Here is a 23716-nt window from a genome sequence, read left to right as displayed (position 1 = left end):
TCAAATAAGCCCCTATTTTTAAGATAGTTAAAACTTAAAAGCAACAACAAAGGTTCGTTTTGCCTTTTCAGTTTAGAACAACATATCAATTAAAGTCAAGTTCGTGACTTTGAATAAAAACACACTCTTTGTCTCCGTTTAACCCTTCAGTTCCACCTGGTACAATAATTCAGGTCCAATTGCTCCAATCATTTTTTATCACCGAGATAAAATGAGCTAAACTATCAAAATTGTGGTGTTTTTATCCAAAGACATCGTCCATAATTGATATTTTACAAAACTGAAAGAGCAAAATGAACCTTCATTGTGAAAAGCTTAAAGCAATGTATACATTACCAATGCGGCAAATAAAACTAAACATTGTCGGTATTTTTTTTATTCTTTTAAAATTTCTTATTGTTATTCCTAAATTTTTATTTGGAGTTGTCGTCAGCTTTTTAATCGATAATGAACCTTTTTATTTTAAATTTTTCTTAATTTTATAATAAATTTTGTGTTACCATCCATTAATATGCGGCTTGTCGCTCTTCTTTGAAAGTTTTATTTGTCTCATTATTTGCAAGAGTTTTTTTTTTGTTTTATTCAAAACGGCGCCGTTTTTTAAATTAAAATTCAGAAAAAAGACGGCGTTTTAAAGTCCTGCCACGGTGTCGTGACTTAGCACTCTGACATCTTACGTAAGCAAAAAATGGTCAAAAAGGCTACAAAATGCAAAAAAAAATGGAATTTGTTTTTATAACGTGCTGAACATTAAAATTTACGCTACAAACGTGGAATGTTGAGATTTGTTTTGCTAATACCACTTTTAATATAATAGAGTATATGTTATAAAACATTGCTTAATTCTCTTTCTCTTGTGTTGTGCGTAAAAATAGAAAAATTGGCTAGTTTAAAAAAGGGCATAACACAAGTTCCTCCAATTTCTTTCATTTTTCATATTGAATCCATACACTTATGTTTATTTGAGTTCTTGTACTTTAAATTTTATAAATATTGGATTTCTGATCACTCCATCATACAAGTGTGAACTGTGTAGTTCAAGCTAGAAACAAAAAATAGTTTAAAAATTTAATGTCAATAAAAATCTTTATAAAATCAAAGTATTAAAACGAATAAAAAATGTATTATAGTCAAACTTAACATCAAGGGAATTATACCATATGCATTTAATGTCTACGACCGAGGGCCTAATGTCTAAAAAAAATTAAAATATAGAGACTGTATGTTCGGAAATAAAAAGTAGAGGAATTTAATAACAAAAAGTGGACAAGTTCATGGATGCAATTATATGTTTTGCCTTTAATTAACGGATAAGAAACAGCACCTGAGTTTGTCTTCTTCTACAATTTAAACTCCGCCAGAAGTCCATATATACACAGAACAGAACCCACCGCAAACAGAATTCAATCACCACCATCTTCTTCAAAAATCAAAACCATGGAAACACCAACGGAAATCCCTTCCCTGCCAAGCGTAATAATAATGGAGATTTTAACTCGATTAGAAGCAAAACATGTCATAAAATGCAAAATTATCTGCAAGCAATGGAACTCCCTAATCCAAGAGCAATATTTCACCAACAAACACGTACATCAATGGAGGACCACACTAATCTCCTCCAGCATCACCTGGAGAGTTCACGCAGACAACAACAATGACGGCGATACCAATCAGAACAATTTCGAATTAATCGCTCAAAGCTACGGCGTAACCGTCGAGAGAAGCAGCAACAAAAACGACGCCGTTAGGTACCGTATTCGAAATCCTGCAACCAAACAAGTACTCAATCTCCCGAATCCCAACTTCACTACAAATCATGAAATCGCGATTTGTTACGATTATACGAGCAAGATTTATAAACTGATTTCCATATACGATTCTGAAAAGGAAAATAACAGACCAGGCGGTTGCGAGATTCTAACACTCGGAGGCGGCGGCGATCTGTCGTGGAGAATCATTCAAATCCCTAGCTTACATGATCTAAATCGATCGAGGGAGAGAACAAGGTTCAACATGCAATTTCCAGATAAGTACACATTTTATTTCATGAGAATCGGACTCAATTTAGCTCAAATAATATCAATTTCATTAAACGACGAATCTGTAGCTACTGATACATTACCTGAAAATACATTTGAAAATCCCGCCGGAGTTTCGTTTTTTTATTTTTCAGCCTTGGAGAAGGATTCCGGTTCCGATGAAGGTTATATAACATATCCTGGGTTCGCCGAGATTGTGAAAAATAAAAAGGAATTACATATTGTGTATCTAGTTGGAAATAGGAATAACCGATGGTCTAAAAAGCGAGAGGTTCCGCTGATTTTCGTCGGAGAAGATGAGATGACGACGGAGATAGAACCGTTGTTCTGTATAAAACCTTTGGTTTACTTTAGGAATGGAAAGCAGTGGTTAGTTTATGATATTAAAAGCTGCAACAGAGATTTTGTTGCAGAGAAGCTTATGGTGAATAAATCTCAGCTTACGAGGGAGAGTTGCAACAGTTGCAGCTTGTTAACTTTTAAGGGAATGCAACCGGAGAGGTAAGATAATTTTATTGCCGCCATTTTTTCAGTTTGCATTAAGATCAATGTCAAACTAAAAAAATAAAAATCTTTAAAAACTTTTAAATTTGAGTTATTTTTAATAATTTTTTTATAGTGGTTGTTCTTAATTTATTAGATGATTTACGGATTTATATTGAAAATGAGATTTGAAAAGTTTGGAGTTTCATGGATATTATTTACAACTCAGGTAATCTAATTGTATTTACAACTGTTATTATTATTATTATATTAAAATAGTTCTTTTAATTTGTTAAAGAATTATTCATTCATATAATTTAATTTAATTTATTAAAGAATTATTCAAACCCCAAGGCGTAGATGAGTTGGTAAGGCGCTCTTCTAACTTAAGTGAGGTCGCGGGTTCGAACCGTACTCATGTATGCAGCCGTTTAAAACTCGGGGCCAGAGTTTGCCTCCCGCAAGGGACCTACACGGCTCGAGTGGGGATTAGTCTGAATGTGGAAGGTTTAAAGATGCCGTCTCATAGTTGAGACCCGTTCAGGAAACCTCATGGACTCTGTACCAAAAAAAAAAGAATTATTCATTCATATAATTTAATTTATTAAAGAATTATTCATTTATATAATTTTTATTATTACTAATATTTGATGTCTAGCGCTTATATCCTTTGAGCAAATTACATTAAAGACTTGCAACTGTCATGATTCACATTTTTTTCCTTTCTTGTTTGAAAATCGAATAATGTTGTTCTTTAGTTCTGTTTCCATTGACAATTCAATCTTTCTAACCATATCGGGTGTTAGTCAATTAAATTAAAAAACTAACTAAACTAATAATATAATTTTTATTTAGAAATACTAAAAACATACTATTAGATTTATTATTATTATATTAAAATTATTAATAATATGATAGTGAAAAAATTATAAACTTTAGAATTCTTTATATTAGTATTATTTTTTAAATAGATTAATTTAGATTAAAATTTATCAAATAAAAAAAACAGTAATTTTATGCCACTACAACCGACCAATATTCTATAATACGAGGACCACCAAAATTTTCTTAAAAGTTTTTGTTTTTTAACTATTTAGAATTTAATTATAAAATAAATTATAAATTTTAGCGTAATTTGTAATTACAAATAAACTTTTAAATTAAGCAAATTCATATATTAATTTTTATTTTTGGCAAATTAAAATAGCATTTGCTTTCCAATGTTAAATTTGCACTTTTTTAGTGTGTGTTTCACCCCGCCACTCACACATATAAACTTCATAGTTTATATTAACTATATATTTTATTTATGTTAATAAAACTAAATTAATATAGCCATTTATTTCAATTTATGTAAACTTCATATTATGAATTCTATAATTCAATTATCTTAGGCAAAATTTTGAAAACAATTGTAAGGGTTTTATTTTGGAAAAAAATGGGGTGTTAATTTTCCGATAAAGAAACATGAATATTAATTAAAAAGATTATAAAAAAATAATCAATATTAATATTAATATTTAATTTAAGTTATAATTAGATAAATTAAAATTTAATTTAATTTGGTTTAACTAATTTTATTAATTATTATAATATTATAATTATTTTATTATATCAAACTTTATCTAATAATTTTTTATTAGTAATATATAGTAAAATAATTAATATTATTTATAATATGGAAATTCAAAACTACATCTAATATAATATTTTTAATTAAAATAAAATAAATTTAATATAAAATTCACTATAACAAAATAACTAGAAGAAAAATATCATATTGCTCTCACGACAGTTATGCGAACATACAAATAGTACATTCATATAATTCAAAGAACAAATATAACATTATTATGAGTTTTCAATTTCTATTAATTTTTGGTTATGTTAATTATTATTTTTAAAGTATGTAATCTTATATTGATGTAGTTTAAATTCAATAAAAAGTTATGAGTTTACTATTTTTGTAAAATACATATTTTATTTTTGTATTTTTATTAAAAATTGTTATATAATTAAATAAATTTATATTAATGTTATAATGGGTCTTTAGTTTTTACGAAGGGCTTATACTATTTTATTTTTGATTTTTCATAATATTTTGATTTAAAAGTATATAATTTGAAATTAATATAATTTAAATTATAACTTCTATCATGATTATTTATATAAATACTATTTCTTAACATTATAATAAACTTGTTAAAATAAAACTGAAATTTATATATAAAAAAGTTATGATTCATGCACTCCAATAGAATTTGAGGTGGGTGGTGTATATTTGAAGGCATAATAACGAGTTGTAACTCACCGTCTTCATTCATTTATATCATCCTAGCTACCGCCCACCGGCTGCAGTAACATGATAAGGAGAGGAGAGGAAGACTTTTGGCACTTTAAAACTTTTGAGAAATTAATAGATTAATAGACATAAATATTCCTAAGAATTATTGTAAAACTTTACAAAAACAAATTGTCGTTAAATAAATCATTTCCGAGTCCTTGATTGACAAAATCGCCGTCGTTTAGGATAACAAATTGCATTTTTAAAAATAACAAAACAACGTCGTTTTTATTGTTTAAGGACTTAAAAATAATTTTTTGTAAAGTTGAATAACCAGATAAAGACAAAAAAATAGTTTAAAGACGGATGAGCAAAACATGTATAGTTTAGAGACCTTGAAATGAGTTATTCCTATTTATATCTATCGGAAAAAACTAAAACATGATCTTTGCACAAAAAAAGTTATAATTCAAATGGTATAAGCGTTGTGCATCAAACTGTTAGGTTGTACGGCAAATTTTTCCGCAAATGCTTCTCCTTTAAAAAAAAATGATATCCACAAAAACACACATTGTACACACACATATGATGAAATATTTAGTTTCCATAAGTATTTCTAAAATTCACAGCTAGACAAATATATAAAATTAACCTTTAATATTATACGGCTAACATTTTTAACAGTAGTAACCTTTACTTTTTAACTTTAGACTTCAAATACTTTTTTCTTCCATGCGAGTTTGCTATAATCTTCAGGATCATATGTACTCCCTCTCATTGGATAGGTCATCGGCGAAGTGTCTATTCGACCGTTTAAATGACCGAACCAATGATTTTTTGTTGGTTTCATTTTTCTTTCTTTCTTCAGTTATTCAGTTTAGTTTCGATTTTGATGTTGAAAAATCACAATTAACCAAACCCGACTGAACAACCAATTTTTAAACTTTATTAGTTTTTTAAAAATTTTGCTTTTATATTTATGTCGGTTTTTAACTAAACCGGCCAATTTGTTTTTTAGTCGATTAGTTTTCAAATTGTTTTATTAATTCGGTCGATTCAATTTTAGTTAGAGTTTCATATTCAATCAGTTTTATTTTGAACATTCAGTCGATCAATTAATTTGGTTTTGAGGATTTTGTTTCGGATTTTACTAAACTAATCGAATGCTCCACCCTGAAAATTAGTGCTGACTCGTGCTTCCTTGAATTGCAGGAAGAATCTTGAATTTACATGTCCATTCAAAAGATAAAATAACCCATAGTCGATATCAATTTACGACGTATTTCCGTTACCTACACGTTGTCGAGCTACATCATTTTAAAATTTTATTTATTATTATTGGTTTTAGTGTGAAGTGTGATGTTCTTTTATGATTATAATCATGTTCATGGTTTGATCACGATCTTCATGATTTGGGTCTCACAAATATTGATTCTCCATGAATCTAGTTCTTGGTGTTTTTCTGATTCGTTTAAGTTTCGCTCGTTATATTTTAGATTTTCATATTGCAAAATTTGAGACTAAAAAGGTTTGCGATGGTTTAAACTTGTACGATGAAGATATTCAAAGAATTAAGTTACACAATTGTGTAATTTTATATTTCTAAGATTTATAAGGCGATTTGAGATTAATGTATCTGTGTTGCATCATATGAATTTTATTTCTGTTTATGGTCTTGAGCTAATGTAATTTTAGATATGAGTTTTAAAAAGTAGTAGTTTTATTTAAATTTGATAACAATTATATCAGAAAAAATACTTTATTCCCGAGAAATTATCAGGGAGACTTAGTCTATCATATCATAGGTAGACTGAGCCAATCACATTATAATATATCATTAAAATAATGATATTCTTATAATATTATTAAAAAATGTAAAAAGATAATAAAAAAATTACAAAAATGTGATTGGCTTAATTTACGGAAGACGTGGTTACGTAATAAATCCTCCCTTATCCCCCATTCCTAATCAGCACTCATGACCCATCAATTCTAATTCTGATTTCTTTCTTTTGACCCCATATTGTCCCCACCCAAAAAAAAAAAAAACTAAAAGGAAACTGCCTAACATAATAAAAAAATAATTATAAATTTCCTACAAGTCAGCATTTTCTTTTTAGCCTTCTTATTCCCACCTCCCTTTCTCTCTCTAAATCTCAATCTCTCTCTAGAATTCTCTTGGTCTTTCCCATTCATTTACGCCACAGAAGAAATACACAACACTGTCCCAATAAAAATGGATACATAAAGACTTACCTAAAATCAGGTAACAGTTTTTACATTCAATACTAAAACTATAATCTAAAATATTTAATATAAACTTTTTATTAATAAAATATTAAATATACACGTTTCGTCCGTTTTTCGTTCAACACATTTTTCAGCTAATAAAGTCTAGTAATTCATCATCAACTTTTTATATTTCCATAACTACCCTTCATGGAAAAAAAAATTAAAGTTACCTAAAATTAGAAACATTGAGTATAATAAAAACCCAAGAGCTGAGATTATTATTATTATCAAGGACACATGTCCTTAGTAATAATAATAATAAAATATAAATCATCATAAAAAAAAATTACTAGTAATAATTTTAATAAAAAGAGTACCGAATTTAATTCCCTATGCACTCAAAATCTGCTTTAGGTTTATAGAATTTTTTCCTGGATTAAGATTAGATTTTTGTTGAATCAAAAAAGTAAATAAAGAGGTCAATAATTTTCTTCCAGATTTACCCTTATCTTCTCTTGTAAGTTGATTTTATCATTATTATTAAATTTATATTATGTAATTTTTTGTGTTGATGATTGATGATTGATTATGTGATTCTAGGGTTTGTTTATTCTCAATTTTTTTTATATTTCAGTTTCCAGTTTTTTTAATTTTTTATTTGCTATTGTTGTTGATGATAATGATGTTTGAAAGGTCTTATTTGTCATATTTGAATTGGTGAGTACTTTTTTCAGTAGTAATTTTCTTTTTGCTGCAGGAAAAATATGTGCTCTTATCTTCATGTCATCTGGTTTAGGGTTAGGATTGGATCTGCCAATATTAGATTAAATTTATTTTGTTATTTTGAAAATAAATTTGTTCATATGAAATAAGGTTTAAATTTATGTTTTTTATTTTTATAAATAATTTATTCGTGAAGTTTGAGCTGTTCCAGTGAATTAGGGGTTTTAGATTGTGGATCTAAATTTGTGAGCCCTAATTTCCTTTTTTAATTGAGTTTTTTTTTTCTAATCATTTTTTATGTAGTATGTTAATTGTTTTGGCTCAGACTTTGTGTTTGGTGGTTGTGTTTCTATCAGTTTTTAGATTATTGATAAGTGGTAGTAGATACATATCTAAGTTTTATTAATGAATAGAATCCTTTCAGATTAATAAATCAATGGGTTATGTATCTTGGCCTGAATTATGAGTTCTGGTTAGGATGTTTAATTATTTTTCGATTAGTAAACTATACTAATAGCGTCCAGAAAATACAATGTATGTTGTGATCAGTCCCATTTTATTTGTATCTGTATCTTTTGGTTTCTGTTTGCTTCAACTGTTGCTTTCTCTAAGATTAAGGGAATCCTGTTAGAATGACTAGGGTTTATGTAAGAGATGTTAATGGCAGTCCCTGACATCCTTATGATAGCTGTTCGTCATGCATACACACGTGTGTAGATTATATGGGTTTGTGGGGCAGGGAGTTCAAGCATGATTTGCATATATACTTGATTCTGAGTTAGTACTCGAACTGCAATTGTAGTTTTACGATTATTACTAGATTCAACCAGAACGATTGATGTCGGTCTTTTTTCTCTCATCCTCAAGTTTACGGGATACATAGATTTATTTGCTCGTGTTTAAATCCAGCATGAATGTGCTAATGTCTTGTCCCATATGTTAATTTTTCCCCTTTTCTCTATTTACTCGTATGTTAGAAAATTGAACGGTGATAAAATTATAACTCTTAAGTATTAAACAAGTCTGAAGAACTATTGACTTTATTTTTCATGGAAGGCCTCCCATTTATGCAAATAAAATAATGGATCTCTGCTTGCTCAAAGATGAAATTGGAAGAGAATTTTGGCATTGCACTAATGATAAAAGTTGAACTTTAGGTTGATGAAGATTTAATTAGGATTTGTGTTTAAACCTCAAGATGTAACCGGTCGTTTGTCAATTAAATTATAGACAATGATCTCATGAATCCTTAAAGCTTTTGGTTGCATCAGTATGGCTGGTGTGGATATATGTTTTATAAATTCTCTTCATGGTGGAGATACTTTTGCAATAGCAAGGACATTGTCAAAATCTAATTCGTAAAGTATTCTAAAAATCAGTATCCATTTGTCGCATTGATCAAGTATATTTTAGTCATTATAGAAGAATTTTGCTTTAAGAAACTATATGTGGATGCGACTGGATTGAGGCTCATGAAATTTTGATTTTTAACTGTTTTTATACATTGTTTTAAATATAAGTTGCCAAAGGTTTATGTTTTTCATCTTTGTGTCACAGTTTTGATGGGAACTGAACTCATGAGAGTCTGTGTTAAGGAAGAAAATGATGACATTCCAGCAGTTCCGCCTGGTTTTGAATCATTTGCTGCTTTCACCTTAAAGAAAGTGCAAGATAGTGAGAAGCAGGAAAGCCTAGACATAGTAAATAGATATTCAGGATCTTTAATTGCTTCAGAATCACAACCTGTTAAGATGGAAACGGAATTTCAAAGTGGTACTGAGCCAAAAGTTACAAGGTCTCTTCGGCGTAGAGCCTGGATAAACTATGGACAATTGGAAAATTGTTCAGGGGAGGAAGCTGTTGCTGGGAAGCTTATTCAAGTTAGTTTTATTTTCATTGTTTGGCAGCTTTTCGAACGTGCAGTAATTTTATATTAGGTCACTCTATCTGTTTTCAAATTAAAATCAGATGAATTTCATTTTCTGCTATTGGATCGTTATGTTGATGCTCATATGCATTTATTAGATGACTGGATATTGCCTTACAGTTACATCCCATTTGTATTACAGGATCTCAGTTCAAGGCCTCATCTTCCTAAGGGGGTTATCCGTGGCTGTGAACAATGCATTGATTGCCAGAAGGTTATTTTTTATCCGCATACATGTGTACCTTTTGTTATTCTAGCAATCATATTGTAGCTATAGCTCTAATTGCTGATAGAATTACAACTTGCAAGCACTACAAATGGTCTAAACCCTGTGCAACATGATCAGTATTTGTTATTCGCTTTTCTATTATTTTCCAATACTGTCCAAATGATAGTTTATTGCTGGCTTAGGTCAATGCGAGGTGGCATCCTGGATATGCTCGTAAGCCCGAACTGGAGGACGCTCCTGTCTTCTATCCAACTGAAGAGGTTTATGTTGTTTCTTGTACTAATTTAGTCATTTCAATTTCAAGATATTATCTTAGGAATTAGGATTTCTGAATGGGTCAACAACCTTTCGCAGGAGTTCGAGGATACTTTAAATTATATTGCTAGCATACGGCCAAAAGCTGAACAATATGGTATATGTCGCATTGTTCCTCCTCCTTCTTGGAAACCTCCCTGTCCACTGAAGGAAAAATCTATATGGGAGGGTTCTAAGTTTGCTACTCGTGTTCAAAGGGTTGACAAACTGCAGAATCGGGATTCGCTGAAAAAGATGTCAAGGACGAATAATCATACTAGAAAGAAAAGAAGAAAATGCATGAGAATGGAAGTAGATTGCGGGACAGATACTGAAAGTATCTCAGGCTGCACCAAAGTTGGTGCTTGCGAGGCTGACAATTTTGGGTTTGAACCTGGTCCACAGTTTACTCTGAATATGTTTCAGAAATATGCTGATGATTTCAAGGCGCAATACTTTGGCAAGAACGATGTCATCAAGGGCGTTAATACAGCAGCCATTCAGGATAGTTGGGAGCCAACAGTGGAGAATATTGAGGGTGAGTATTGGCGAATTGTAGAAAAGGCGACTGAGGAAATAGAGGTATTTTATGAAAGTTAAGTTTGTTTTGTGACTTCTATTTTTCAACTTATGGCACCATGAGTAGGAATTCTAAAGTATTACTTTGTCTTCTGGGTAGGTGCTTTATGGAGCTGATCTGGAAACTGGGGTTTTTGGCAGTGGGTTTCCAAAATTGTCTAGTCAAGTTGGTTCTGATGCCAATGACCGTTATGCAAAGTCTGGCTGGAACTTGAACAACTTCCCGAGGCTTCCTGGCTCTGTTCTTTCCTACGAGAGTGGCGATATATCTGGTGTTCTGGTGCCATGGCTGTATATAGGAATGTGCTTTTCATCATTCTGTTGGGTAAGGAGAGCTTTATTGCTTGTAAACCAAAAAAATTATCTTTCAACTTGAAAATATTCAAACCCTCTTGGTAGTTGCTCAATCTTCTAAGTTTAATGTTAGTTACTCTGATTGCTAAACTAAAACTCAAGTTGAATTTACTATTCAATTTTAGCAGTGTATTTAACCTTAAGTTGATTTATCCTTTTGGATATTGATGTTTGCGGTTTACCAACTAATTTATTTCCTTCTTATTTGACATCATCGTACAGCATGTTGAAGATCATCACTTGTATTCGCTGAATTACTTGCATTGGGGGGCTCCAAAAATATGGTATGGTGTGCCGGGGAAGGATTCCATGAAATTAGAAGAGGCTATGAGAAAGCATTTGCCTGATCTTTTTGACGAACAGCCAGACTTGCTTCACAAGCTGGTGAGTACCCTACCACGTTCCTTCTTTCTTATCTCATTAATTCAATGATATAAACGTTGGCCTGCATAGCTCTTATGTTAATGTCTGGCTGTTGGCTGTTATTTCAGTTCTGATATTTATGTCTTCATATTGTAATTTACTACTTGCTCCAGCTGTAGTGCCTCTCTTTTGGAGGTTTTTAGAAATTGCTTAGATTTTTTTCTTCTTCTTCCTTTTGCTATATTTTGTTTGTCACTCTCTCTTTCTTTCTATTTCTTGTTTTTTTCTTTAATTTTTAAAAGGAGGAAAGGTATGAGATACTTGTTCTTAATTATGGTGTCCAGAAAATTGATTTAGTTTGTCATCATGGATTTTGTTATTTTAGGAGGTGACTAGAACCGGAATCAAAAAATCATACTAAGTACTACTGGGTAAAGATTAACTAGTACTACGGAATGACTGTATATTTCTTTTCATGTTTCTATGAATGATAGTAGCAGAGCATGATCTTATGAAGTTGTCTTTTACCTAACTGTTTTCACTTGTGTAAGTATCATTGTTCTCATCAATTAATTTAAACATGCAGGTGACTCAGCTTTCTCCTTCCATACTTAAAGCTGAAGGGATACCAGTCTATCGTTGCAAACAAAATTCTGGAGAGTTTATTCTAACATTTCCTCGAGCATATCATTCAGGGTTTAATTGTGGCTTCAATTGTGCGGAGGCGGTAAATGTAGCTCCTGTTGACTGGCTGCCCCATGGACAGATTGCTATAGAGCTATACCGTGAGCAGGGAAGAAGAACTTCCATATCCCATGATAAATTGTTGCTTGGGGCATCAAGGGAAGCAGTAAGAGCTCATTGGGAACTTAATTTACTGAAAAAGAACACTTCAAATAATTTAAGATGGAAAGAAGTGTGCGGAAAGGATGGGATACTATCCAAAGCACTCAAGGTAAGCCCAGTTACTTTTAGTTTCTTTTGGGCTGATTTCCATACTGGACTGCTGTAATGTGATTTTTAATCCGAATCTTTTTCAGAATTTGGATCTTTTTCAAACGATGATGGTAAAACTACTCTTTAGTATCTGAATCATTTGATGTTGTTCTTAAGCTTGTGAGTTTGTGAATTATAGGTATTGGTATCCCCAATTTGGTCCACTTCTTGATAACCACAATTCAGGAATTGGATGTTTTGTCCAAATTCACTGGGTATTTTGATGGGCAAATTCTACTATGCTTATAATATATTGTGTTGTCAATACTTTCTAGTTGGGAATGCTGAAGTTTTAAGATGGTGAAGAAGTTGTGTTCATGCTACAATGAATGCATTGGTTGTCATCTCTGCTCTTTTGTTGACTTTGGATATATATCTTCTGTAGGAACGTGTGGAGATGGAACGTGTGAGGAGAGAATTTCTATGCAAATCTTCACAGGCGCTGAAGATGGACAGCAATTTTGACGCCACAAGTGAAAGGGAATGTAATGTCTGCCTTTTTGATTTGCATCTTTCTGCAGCAGGATGCCATTGTTCTCCGGATAAGTATGCATGCTTGAACCATACAAACCAGATGTGTTCATGTGGAGGGGGTACCAAATATTTCCTATTTCGCTATGACATCAACGAATTAAATATCCTAGTTGAAGCATTGGAAGGAAAACTAAGTGCAGTGTATAGATGGGCAAGACTTGATCTTGGACTGGCATTAGCATCTTTCATCTCCAAAGACAATTTGCAAGACTGTAAATTATCTTATTTGCCTGAAGTAAAAGCACTGAAAGAGACAAGATCAAAAGCATCTTTGGAGCTCCTCAATGATTTAAACAGTAAAACTTCAATTAAGATCTTAAATGAGACTCCTTCAGTTGAGAAAAAGATACCTCCTGAAACTATAGCTCAGAAGGTGGCAAAGGCATTAGCTCTATCTAATAGTTCTTTCCAAGTAATTGAGAAACAAAGTAATGGTTTTAAGGTACAGAAAGAGGGTTCCACTTGTTCTCCTGCTAATTTGACAACAGCAATATGCCAGCTATCTCGAGAAGACACATCCTATGCTGGGGATGTGAGTTCTGTGGAATCTGGAAGCAAAAAGCCTCCACCTTTGAATCATGGTGACATTATTCTTCTTAGTGATGATGAAGGTGATGAACCAAAAGAATCAGCTGGAGAACGAACAAAAGAAAATTCGCACGCAAAGCACTCAGAAGTTACTGACAAGCCATCAAGTTCTAATAATATCACTTGTAATGACAATAAAGATACAATCTCAATTACCTCTCTGACTGATTCTCTAGTTAGTGGCGAAAGTAACGGCATTTCCTCACCAAGTCGGCAGAGGATCAATAGTTTATTTGTACCTGTAAAATTGAAGGATGTCCATCAAGAAAGTGAAAGAGTTCTGGAATCTAATGCATCAAAGAGTTCTTGCCATCCAGGGTCTGCATCAGTTTCTGATCGGACTGGTCAGGATTCCTTAAATATGAGTCAAACCAAGAGGGATCAAAATATGTTAAATTCTGGATGTCAACCTATGCAGCAGTTGGGCAGTTTAAAACCAAACGCTGAGGATAAAATGGGAGCAAGTGTCACCTCTAATTCAGTGGAATACTCGAGAGCTATTACAGCTAGCCCATCTTGTTCATCAAATAATTTGGATCGACATTTTCGTCAGAAGGGTCCACGTATTGCAAAGGTAGTGCGGCGGATTAATTGTAATGTTGAGCCTCTGGAATTTGGAGATGTACTTTCCGGAAAATTATGGAGCAACAGCCAGGCAATTTTTCCCAAAGGTGTGTTGCATGTGTTTTTCTTATGGAGTTCAGAAAGTCCAAGAGCCCTTCTGCAGAAAAAAAGTAAATCACATGTACTAATGATTAAATTTTTGTGCAGGATTTAGAAGCCGTGTTAGATACATAAGTGTTTTGGATCCCACAAATATGTCTTACTATGTCTCAGAAATTTTGGGTGCTGGACAAGATAGACCTCTGTTTATGGTATCTACTAAATTTTTCCTATTATCTGGATTTGTTAGTGTTGCATAAAACTAGACTATTTACTTATCTTTTTGTTTGTGGTATACAAAGATTGATTATTTCCTCACTTGAGCCTTAAAAGCTCCAAGCTTAATTAGGAAATGCTGGGAATAATTTGCTCTCTTAGAAGGATTGGAGTACATAAATATGATACGGTGGTCATATTGACAACCAACAGCTGCTCCTAACAAACTACCTTTCCTTGGTCATATTGATGAGACCCTAAATTGCTCAGGTCTTTTGAGACATTTGCAACTATATCAACAGTGTCTTTTGAATTTTTTTCTTGTGGGGAAGTATTTCCAGGACTAAAATGAGACAAAGCAACCGAGCCTTGATTGCAGTTGAAATCGAGATTGTCAATATTATGATGTGTAAAAGGACTAGTAATTAGAGGGTGAACCGATGTTTTTCTTTGTAATAATTACAGTATGCGTTGGAGTAGAAGTTAAATTTCATCACTGAATTGGTTGTGCTTTTCTAAAATTTGTAGGTTTCGCTGGAAGATTGTCCAAGTGAGGTGTTTGTCCACGTTTCAGCATCCAGGTGCTGGGAAATGGTGCGAGATAGAGTGAATCAAGAGATCACTAAGCAACATAAATTGGGAAGGATGAACTTGCCCCCACTGCAACCTCCTGGCAGTCTTGATGGCCTTGAAATGTTTGGGTTTTCTTCCCCAGCTATTGTGCAGGTACATAAATGGTGGACTTGATCATATTTTTGTCCTTCCGGTCACATGCTTTTTTCTGGATGTCATTTGATATCATTTTCTGGTTAGGGGGGGTGTTCAAATATGATATTTTCTATTTCCTTAAGCAGGCAATAGAGGCATTGGATCGAAATCGAGTTTGTACAGATTATTGGGATTTGAGGCCGTATTCACGGCCTGTAGGTCAGATTCCACAACCCAAAGAAATTGGTAGAAATTTGCATGGCAAAAATGACGGACAAAACGGAGGTAATTCAAGTAACCATTCGTTACCTAACGGAGCTGATAACATTCTTAGAGAGCTCTTGAAGAAGGCTAACACAGAAGAACTGAACTCGCTGAACGTAATTCTAAACGGTGGAGGAACGAGCGTTGATGGAGGTTTAATAACTAAACTTGTGAATGAAGAGATAAAATATCGCCGGAGATGATTCTTTGAGATTGAATCGGCCTTTGCAATTTTTTTTTTGACTGTAAATTCCAAAATCTCACTCACTGTGCACATACATCTCCATTCAATCTACAATTTTTTTTACTTAGAGATAAAAACAGAAAGGAAAAAACAAACACTCATGTAATTCTTCAAAATGCCCATTTATAACAAAGAAGCTGGAAATTTTAATCCCTTGTTTTTAGATGCTTATCTAGTAATGCTAAGTAGATCATTTCTTTCTGGTTGGAAAAATTAGTGCAATTTGGAGTTGCTCGAGTTAAAAATAGAATATTATCTTCAATTAATCAAATTAAATTTTGTAATATAATTTTGAATTGATCAGGATGATTAAATATTAATCAGTTGGTAATGTCATAATAATTAATAAGTTATTAAATAAAGAAAAAGTCCGGCCTTTAAAGTTGCGTCTTGAGATCAAATAACTACATATTAATTTTTTTGAGACATTAGATTCACAAATTTATATCTTCGGGACTAAATAACTTACTTCAAGTCATTTTTTATTTGATCATTCAATTAGATTTCTGAACTCTCTTAATTTGCGAAGTAACCCAAAATTTATCAAGTAACTCTAAAATTATATACCTTAAATTGATATACAAAGATCTAATTGACTAACATAATTTATATAACTACTGAAACACAAAATTTAGAAATATAACTCAAATAATTAAAATATACTTATTTGATTTCAAAATGCAAATTTAAGCACCAAATTGACCTTTGTTTATAAATTAATGGGTTCGAAAAAAAATCTGTTTACATAAATATCCGACGGCGATATGAAGTGCCACGTGACACCAAAAGTGAACGAAAGACATCTGGAAATAGGAGCCGGTGGGGGAGAAGAGAATTCCCTGTTCCCGACATAGTATACAGGTGCACACGTGGTCACTAACAATAGGTAAGACCACTAAGAGTTGCACGTGTCAATTGTTTGGTTGACCGTAAATTGCGGGATTTCTTTTAAGTGTACGGCATTGTATAGGGGTCCGCGAATCTGGATGAGCTACAAAATAACAGAGGTTTTGGTGGTAAGTTTTTTTTAAGGAAAAATCATGTTAATATTATGAGATAATTACTAAAAACTCTAAAATTAGGTCAAATTATTTATCTCCTCTAGTTATCAAAAATAGGCTCACCAATGACAAAGTTACAACTTAACTTTTTCAAAAAAAAATTAATTATTACTAATTATTTTTGTGAAATCTTATCCGAAATATTATTTACCCATAAGTTTTTTTAAATATACTATTCTTTCCTTATATTTGAGTTTTCTTTTGAGAAAAAAATAACATTCAAACCAAAACTCATGAGTGTGAGGATAATAATTAATACTAAAAAAATTAAACATAATAAGTATACACTATAAAATATAATCATTGATAATTTGAGGTAGAGTATTTTAGTATTATTTATCTATTCTTTAAGTTTTTTAAAAATAGATTTTTAATATATTTTTAAAAAAATTAGAGTAAATACTCTATTTTAAAAATAATCTGATTTCCTACTTTAATAAGAAAAAAATAAAGAAAATACCTCATTTTTTATTGTTTTTATTTTTTACTCTAACACATGCTTATATTATAATTATACCTAACTTTTGTTATTATTAAACTCTACTTATATATTTTTTTTACAGAAAAAGACAACATCTATTTATCATAAGTATCACTGTATTATCATAATATTATCATAACACTGCAGAAAAATAATTTTTTTTTTTATAAAAAAAAACAACGTCCGATTATCATACGAGTATCACTATATTATCATATTGTTATCAACACTGTAGGAAAAAAAAATCAAAAATTGTAAAATTAATGTACATATAGGGTTATTTATATAAAAATAACTCATTTTTCACTTTTTATGGCGATTTAAACACGTCTTTTAAAACATGAAAAAAGGCCGTCCTTTTATTTTTTTGTATTTTAATTTAAATTAATTATTCGGTGTCGTTGGAGTCATTAAAAACCACCTAAAAGGGATTATTTGGTGAAAAAAACAGCGATCATAACTTAACCAATTTATTGGTAAAAAAACAATATATAACATGTGGTTCCACATGTTAAATTTTATGCCTAAATTTTTGAATACGCCACTGAAATTAGGTCCGGAATAGAATAACTGTTCCGTATAGAAGAATTACTCCTTACTAATTTGCTTTATTTAATAATAATTACATGAAATTGTTATTCCTTGATTTTATAGAATAACTACTCCGCTCAAGAAAATAAAGTGTAATTATTCAATAACTATTCCATTACATGCTATTCCATTCCATGAATTAAAAGTAGCTTTAAATGATATTCCACTTATAATTTTGTCATAATTTCTAACTCTAAATATGCCAGCTGAATTTGAGATTCAAATCAAGTTTTAAAACCATTCAGCACATATATATGAAACTCACCATAATGTTCAATAGAAGAAAATAAGAAATCAGTGGAAATAAATAACACATAAATTAATATGTACGTCCAATTAATGAAAAGAAGAAACGGATAGAAAATTCAAGATCAGAACCCACAAACATTATTCTGATCAAGTCGGTACAAATAAGTAACTCTATCCAAATTAACTATAAATATTCCTGTGTATATATATTAAGCAAATTAGCACTCGAATTAATTCCCTATAAAGAGAGCTGTCAAAATATATGTAACCTGTAATTCTTTATAACTGATATATGTCATGTTTAATGCACCTAAGCATATGAATTGTCAATTTATATGTAAAAGAAAAAGGTTATAAATTAAGCTAAAGAAATCCTAATTAAGCTTAGATTAGTACCCATAATTCCAAATACTAATTAAGATCAAGATCAAATCAAGAAGAGAGCATCACCAACTAGCTATACAAATTGTTTCAAATTAAGATTGTAACACTAAATAGCCTTTTTGATCATGTACTTCCAAAAAGACAATCCAACATTAACAAACCATATAATATATAGTTTTAAAAAATGAAAGTATATGAAGTTTTACATGTTTGTCGGTCCAGTTGGATTATAAAATACCCAACCAAATTCTAAAAATAATACTACATTTCTTTTATGCTACCCTTTAATGCATATAATTAAATTAGTTTGTAGCATGTGTGTTATTGGCAGGCATCAATATCAGAATCCCTAAATCTAAGTTTTTGTCTTGTAGTCTAAAAATAGAGAACTTCACATTATCTTTAAATGGATATTTACCTGACTCTTCACCCTTCATAGCCTCGTGAACTTAACCACTTCTCAAAGTGTTCTTGTCCTTCACACAGAATATTTCATTTTCTTTGCTAATTCTTTCCCCATTTTCATACAAATTATAAATGCATTATTTTGCATGAGATTGTGGATCATTGTATGCATAGAAACATTGTCCGCCGAAAAAGCTTTCCGACATTCTTTTCACGGTTATTCTTTCTTTACATGATTTTAAAAAAATGTAAACATGCACCTACCCCTGGTTTTTATTTATATGTACAGACGATTATCAAACTATATCATTTTTATAAAAGATTTACTTACATTTGATTTTTTTATATATCAGTAATTTACCATTCACCTTTCGCACAATAAAAGGTTATATATACTTAATTAGATCAATTCAGGCTAAACTTGACTCAGGTGGCGGTCAGTTGACACAACGACAATTTATCAGTTAAACAGTCAAAGTTTAGTCTAAATTGATCGGATAACCTTTTATAGTTTAGAAAATGAATGATGATCTATCAAAATGTAATAAATTGAATGGCAGTAACCATTTTGTAAAAATAGTATAGTTAGAAGAACTGCAAAATCATTTAACCAATAACAATTTTTTTCTGAATTGACATAGAAGCAGCAAGAGATTATGAAGTAAGAGATAATTATAAGTACTTAAAAGATTAAATATGTTCAAGTACAAAATCACAACTTAAATATTAAATATGTTCAAGTAAGAGCTCATTACCAGGTCGCTTGTCCCTTAAAGAGTAGTTCCAATGGTACCCACAAATCTAAAACATAAGCTTGTACAAATCAAACCGAAGTTTCATCATCCATCATCATCATCATATAAATATTTATAAATAATCTCTTTTATCATATTTAAAGAGAAAAAAAGAACAGAAAAAGTTTGAAAATAAAATACCCACATGGATAAACCTGCTGATGTACGAGTCCCACATATTTATATATAGCTTCGTCTGATCAATGTTCTTAGATTTTACTATCCGGCAACTGAATCAGCAGATGGCGGTGGTGCTGGTGGTGGTAACGGTGTCGTTTTAGGTTTAGGCCGTTTTCTTTTCTTTTCATAACTAACACCTCTAGCTTTAGCTTGAAAATCTCTAACTTCCCTTAAAAATATCCTCACAGCTCTTGCACCAAATGGATTACCTTCTGGTCGTCCTCCATGTTCTTCATAAGCAGCCCTGAGCCGTCCGATGAGTGCGTCGAGGCTGCCCCATGCTTGCCGAAGCGGGCATGGGCAGGGTGCCGGTGGGTTTGGCAGGCCAAAAAATGGACAAGTTTGGTTATGGACTTTAGTTTTGCCGAACTGATCAAGATAGCGGAGGAATTCAAGAACATGAGCGCCGCTGCACATGGGCAGTGAGAGTGGTGGCCGGTGGTTCCTTAGGTATTGGCAGAATGTGTTCCAGTCTCTTCTTTTTTGATTCTCGTACCTGCTTGGTGTTGAAGCCGGAGATGTGGCTGTTGGTGTGGTTGCCGTGGCGGTGACCGCGTTGGCGGTGGTGACTGTGCTGCCACCAATTATTTGGCTTGAAAAAGTGGAGTTCGCTGAAGTGGAAGATAAATCCATGTTGAAATATATATGACAAAAACAAAAGTGTCGGGATTAGGGTTTTCTTGCTTCCTTTTATCAGGATCTTGATCTTGCTGTAATAGATTTATCCTGCTTCTTGCTAGCTAGCAGCTGATCTTGTCCTTGGATTCTTACTGTACACTTGTTTCCGGGTTTGTAAACAGAAGATGAATCGATCAAGAACCCTAGAAAGAAAATAGAGAGAGAGAGAGGTAGCTTAAATTTCTTGATTTTCAGATAAACAACTAGCTCAAGTTTCTTGATTTTCAGATAGACAACTAGCTCAAGATTCTTGATTTTCAAATTAGAGCTACCTCAAGTTTCTTGATCTTCAGATTGAGTTTCTTGATATTCAGATGGAGAATTAGCTCAAGTTTCTTGATTTTCAGATGAAGAGCTGCCTCAAGTTTCTTGATTTTCAAACAGTGAGCTTCAAAAAGCAAAACAGTTAAACAACCTAGTAATGGCTTTTCTTTCACTTGAAGAGGTGTTTTGGTAAGAGAATGAATCACAAAAATAGGATCAATTAATGAGAGGAAGAATTTGCATGGATTGGGATCTTGAATTAAATTTGTAAGTAAAATAAAATAAAAATCTAAAAAGTGAACAAAAGATTCCCACTGCTGAGTCTGCAAAGAAATGGTATGATTTGTGAAATATGGTAAAAGAGAAGAATATCAGATCAGATGATGAGATTTTGTTTCCAAGAAAAGAGCAAGCAACTGAAGTGAAACACTGTAGATAAAGTTAGAAGAAAGGGACTGAGTTTAGTGAGAGAAACTAGAGAGAGAGAGTCTCATTGGCTTAAAAAGAAAAGATAACACAACTACAACTAGTAGTATAGTAGTAGTAGCTAGGAGTGAGTGATAACAATAATAATAATAAGTGAAAACATGACAAGAAAGTGTTTTGTTTTGCTATAAAAGGACAGTTTTTGTTGCAGTGATAGAACAGAAATTTGGAGAGTGACCCAATGGCCACAAACCACCAAATATTATGCTCTCATTTCTACTCTCTCACTACTCTTCTTTCTAAGTTTTTAAAAGCTTTTTATCTACTTTTCTTTTTACCATAAGTAAGAGTTTGAATTCCTAAAGGGTTTATGTGTTACTAACACCCTCTTCTGATTAAATAAGGATGCAGATTCAAATCGTATTTATATGTATAATTATTTACAAATTTATGATTAGAAATTTACTCTCGCAAACTATTTTTTGGTTTGGGTAAAGATTAATCTAAACATAAGGATTTAAAGATGTCGTTTTTTTTTACGAAATATAGAATTTTATTAATAAGGGATTTCATTTTCAACTATAATAAATATAAAAGTTAAGGGTACTAAATTTTTCAGAATTAAAAACATAAAATCAGGAAGATAACTAGTACTTAATCTTAATTATTATTATAATTTAGTATTTTAAATGTAAATTTTAAATTAAATAATTCATTCAAACGCAACTAAATAATTTTTTTTATGAATTCATCTAAGTTGGACTCTTATTAATTCGATTTAAAATAGTCATTCGGTATGAGATTCTAGTATTTGCAGCGTGGCATATATGTGATAGCAATAATTTTGTAAATTTCAATATATATATATATATATTACTTAATCAATTTCTATAAAATTGTAATAAAATTTATATTGTTTTACATGTTTTGTCCATTTCGGGCAAGATATTGAAATCTGCCGAAAAAAGAAGTAGCAATATGTTTGTTAAATTTTTGATAGCTACATTTTTTTCTTACAAGATGGCCGCATTCATTGATTAAGGAACCTTCATGGCAATTGCTTATCAAATTATCTTTCTGGCCAAAAAATGATTTGCAAATTTGTTCACATCCAAAAATGTTGTGTATACATGCATGTACCCACTTGCTTTAAGTTAATTTCTTTTACCTTTTATATGAATTGTTAATTCCCATGACCGATGGCTGTATTGCTAATTAAACTCTTACATCCTACTTATTAAACCTATTTTCTTCATTATATATATGCATTCAATCTTAGTTGTTCATGATTTGTGTATAGTTTCTTTAACTCCATTTCAAGCAAAATGTGGATGTCTTTGTCATAGACTGAGTACATTTATATAATGAAGAGAATTCATCATTATAAAACAAATTTAATGTCTTAAAGATGCTAAAACTTTACGAGTGAAGTCAATTCTAAATCGATACTTTAAAAATTATCTCATTTGATTCAATTTTATTTTTGTTGTGTCAATTATATATATTTTTAAATACAATTTTAAAGTTTGTCCAATGTCAGCCTACTAATGATTCGATATTTTTTAACTAAAATATTGACATGTCACTTAAATCGAGCCGAATCATCTTACTTTTGACAAAAAAATCAATCTGACCAGATCAAACTATTCTTCATGCATTCAGAACAAAAATATAAAAAAGATTTTCACTCGGTTAAAAAACATTGAAGACTTCCTTTGTGATGGAAGTATTTTGACTATAAAAAAAAGTTACAATGGAGTATATATGAATTTACATTGATCGAAGTTAATTCTAGTATGAGTTTTAGTCTGTAACGTAAGGTTGCGAGTGAGATACCACAACTAGGGGTGTGCATTCGGTTAAACCGAACCGACCGAACCGAAATTTTTGGTTTTTTAAGAAACCGAACCGAACCGAAATTCTGAAAAAATTTAATTTTTCAAACCGAACCGAACCGAACCTGTCGGTTCGGTCGGTTATTTCGGTTCGGTTCGGTTTTTCGGTTCGGTTTACGTGTAAAAGTGACTGAAATTTTTTTACTTTAAAAACCGAACCGAACCGACCAACCGAAAATATTCTACTTTTTCAAACCGAACCGAACCGAATTTGTCGGTTCGGTTCGGTTATTCGGTTTCGGTCGGTTTTTGCACACCCCTAACCACAACTACCATTTCCATATATTTGCTTCCTTTTCAATTAGTAGTCATCTTGCCTCAACATTGAATCTTTAAATCGATAGTGCTCAACTTAAAAATGTCGTTTCATATTTGAAATCCGCTCAGTACACCTCATGATCATATCAAAAAAAGAAATTAATAGTTTTCTAACAAAAAAATAGAAAAAAAAAATCAACTATTTTTATCAGACAAAAAGATTTTATGTACTTATATCTATGGTTGAAAAATGGCTGGAAAACACGCTATTATTGAAAAAATAATTATTTCAATCATTGCAAATCGATAAACAGTTTATGATAATATAAA

At 31.5% G+C, this 23716-nt stretch overlaps 3 protein-coding genes across 5 annotated transcripts; 2 read left to right on the top strand and 1 right to left on the bottom strand.

Moving 5' to 3' along the window:
* The first annotated feature begins 293 nt into the window (after positions 1–293).
* On the top strand, positions 294–6211 carry LOC126674562 (uncharacterized). The gene is made up of 4 exons (XM_050369033.2): positions 294–366; positions 1316–1748; positions 1899–2540; positions 6019–6211. Exons 1-4 carry the CDS (start codon positions 294–296, stop codon positions 6053–6055), a joined length of 1185 nt encoding a protein of 394 aa, XP_050224990.2. The 3' UTR covers positions 6056–6211.
* A 721-nt stretch (positions 6212–6932) lies between these two features.
* LOC126672029 (putative lysine-specific demethylase JMJ16) lies at positions 6933–15870 on the top strand. Of its 2 annotated transcripts, none has more exons than XM_050365918.2 (12): positions 6933–7072; positions 9319–9641; positions 9831–9902; positions 10100–10177; positions 10272–10793; positions 10891–11115; positions 11367–11528; positions 12094–12462; positions 12889–14296; positions 14397–14500; positions 15033–15230; positions 15359–15870. In XM_050365918.2, the coding sequence occupies exons 2-12, from the start codon at positions 9324–9326 to the stop codon at positions 15677–15679; spliced, it is 3777 nt and encodes a 1258-aa protein (XP_050221875.1). In that variant the 5' UTR covers positions 6933–7072; positions 9319–9323; the 3' UTR covers positions 15680–15870. The 2 variants fall into 2 exon arrangements, with proteins under 2 accessions (XP_050221875.1, XP_050221874.1); XM_050365917.2 differs by lacking the exon at positions 6933–7072 and adding an exon at positions 7335–7555.
* A 3683-nt stretch (positions 15871–19553) lies between these two features.
* Positions 19554–21568, bottom strand: LOC126671101 (protein LIGHT-DEPENDENT SHORT HYPOCOTYLS 1). 2 transcript variants are annotated; one of them, XR_007638923.2, is made up of 2 exons: positions 19827–21568; positions 19554–19692 (listed from the first exon to the last, which is right to left on the bottom strand). XR_007638923.2 is itself a non-coding variant. In XM_050364813.2 (2 exons), exon 2 carries the CDS (start codon positions 20496–20498, stop codon positions 19905–19907), a length of 594 nt encoding a protein of 197 aa, XP_050220770.1. In that variant the 5' UTR covers positions 20499–20686; positions 20816–21568; the 3' UTR covers positions 19554–19904. The 2 variants fall into 2 exon arrangements, 1 of the variants encoding a protein (XP_050220770.1); XM_050364813.2 differs by having other exon boundaries at positions 19554–20686; positions 20816–21568.
* Between the last annotated feature and the right edge of the window lie 2148 nt (positions 21569–23716).

Source organism: Mercurialis annua, linkage group LG3, assembly GCF_937616625.2.
Source record: "Mercurialis annua linkage group LG3, ddMerAnnu1.2, whole genome shotgun sequence".
Taxonomy (NCBI): domain Eukaryota; kingdom Viridiplantae; phylum Streptophyta; class Magnoliopsida; order Malpighiales; family Euphorbiaceae; genus Mercurialis; species Mercurialis annua.
This window is presented reverse-complemented; position numbering and strand designations above follow the sequence as displayed.

Coding starts and splice junctions, on each gene's coding strand:
- LOC126674562 (XM_050369033.2), top strand. CDS start 294: ATGAACCTTCATTGTGAAAAGCTTAAAGCAATGTATACATTACCAATG. Junction 367..1,315: donor AATAAAACTAAACATTGTCG/GTATTTTTTTTA, acceptor TTAACGGATAAG/AAACAGCACCTGAGTTTGTC. Junction 2,541..6,018: donor AAGGGAATGCAACCGGAGAG/GTAAGATAATTT, acceptor CTTGAATTGCAG/GAAGAATCTTGAATTTACAT.
- LOC126672029 (XM_050365918.2), top strand. CDS start 9,324: ATGGGAACTGAACTCATGAGAGTCTGTGTTAAGGAAGAAAATGATGAC. Junction 9,642..9,830: donor TTGCTGGGAAGCTTATTCAA/GTTAGTTTTATT, acceptor TTTGTATTACAG/GATCTCAGTTCAAGGCCTCA. Junction 15,231..15,358: donor CTTCCCCAGCTATTGTGCAG/GTACATAAATGG, acceptor TTCCTTAAGCAG/GCAATAGAGGCATTGGATCG.
- LOC126671101 (XM_050364813.2), bottom strand. CDS start 20,498: ATGGATTTATCTTCCACTTCAGCGAACTCCACTTTTTCAAGCCAAATA.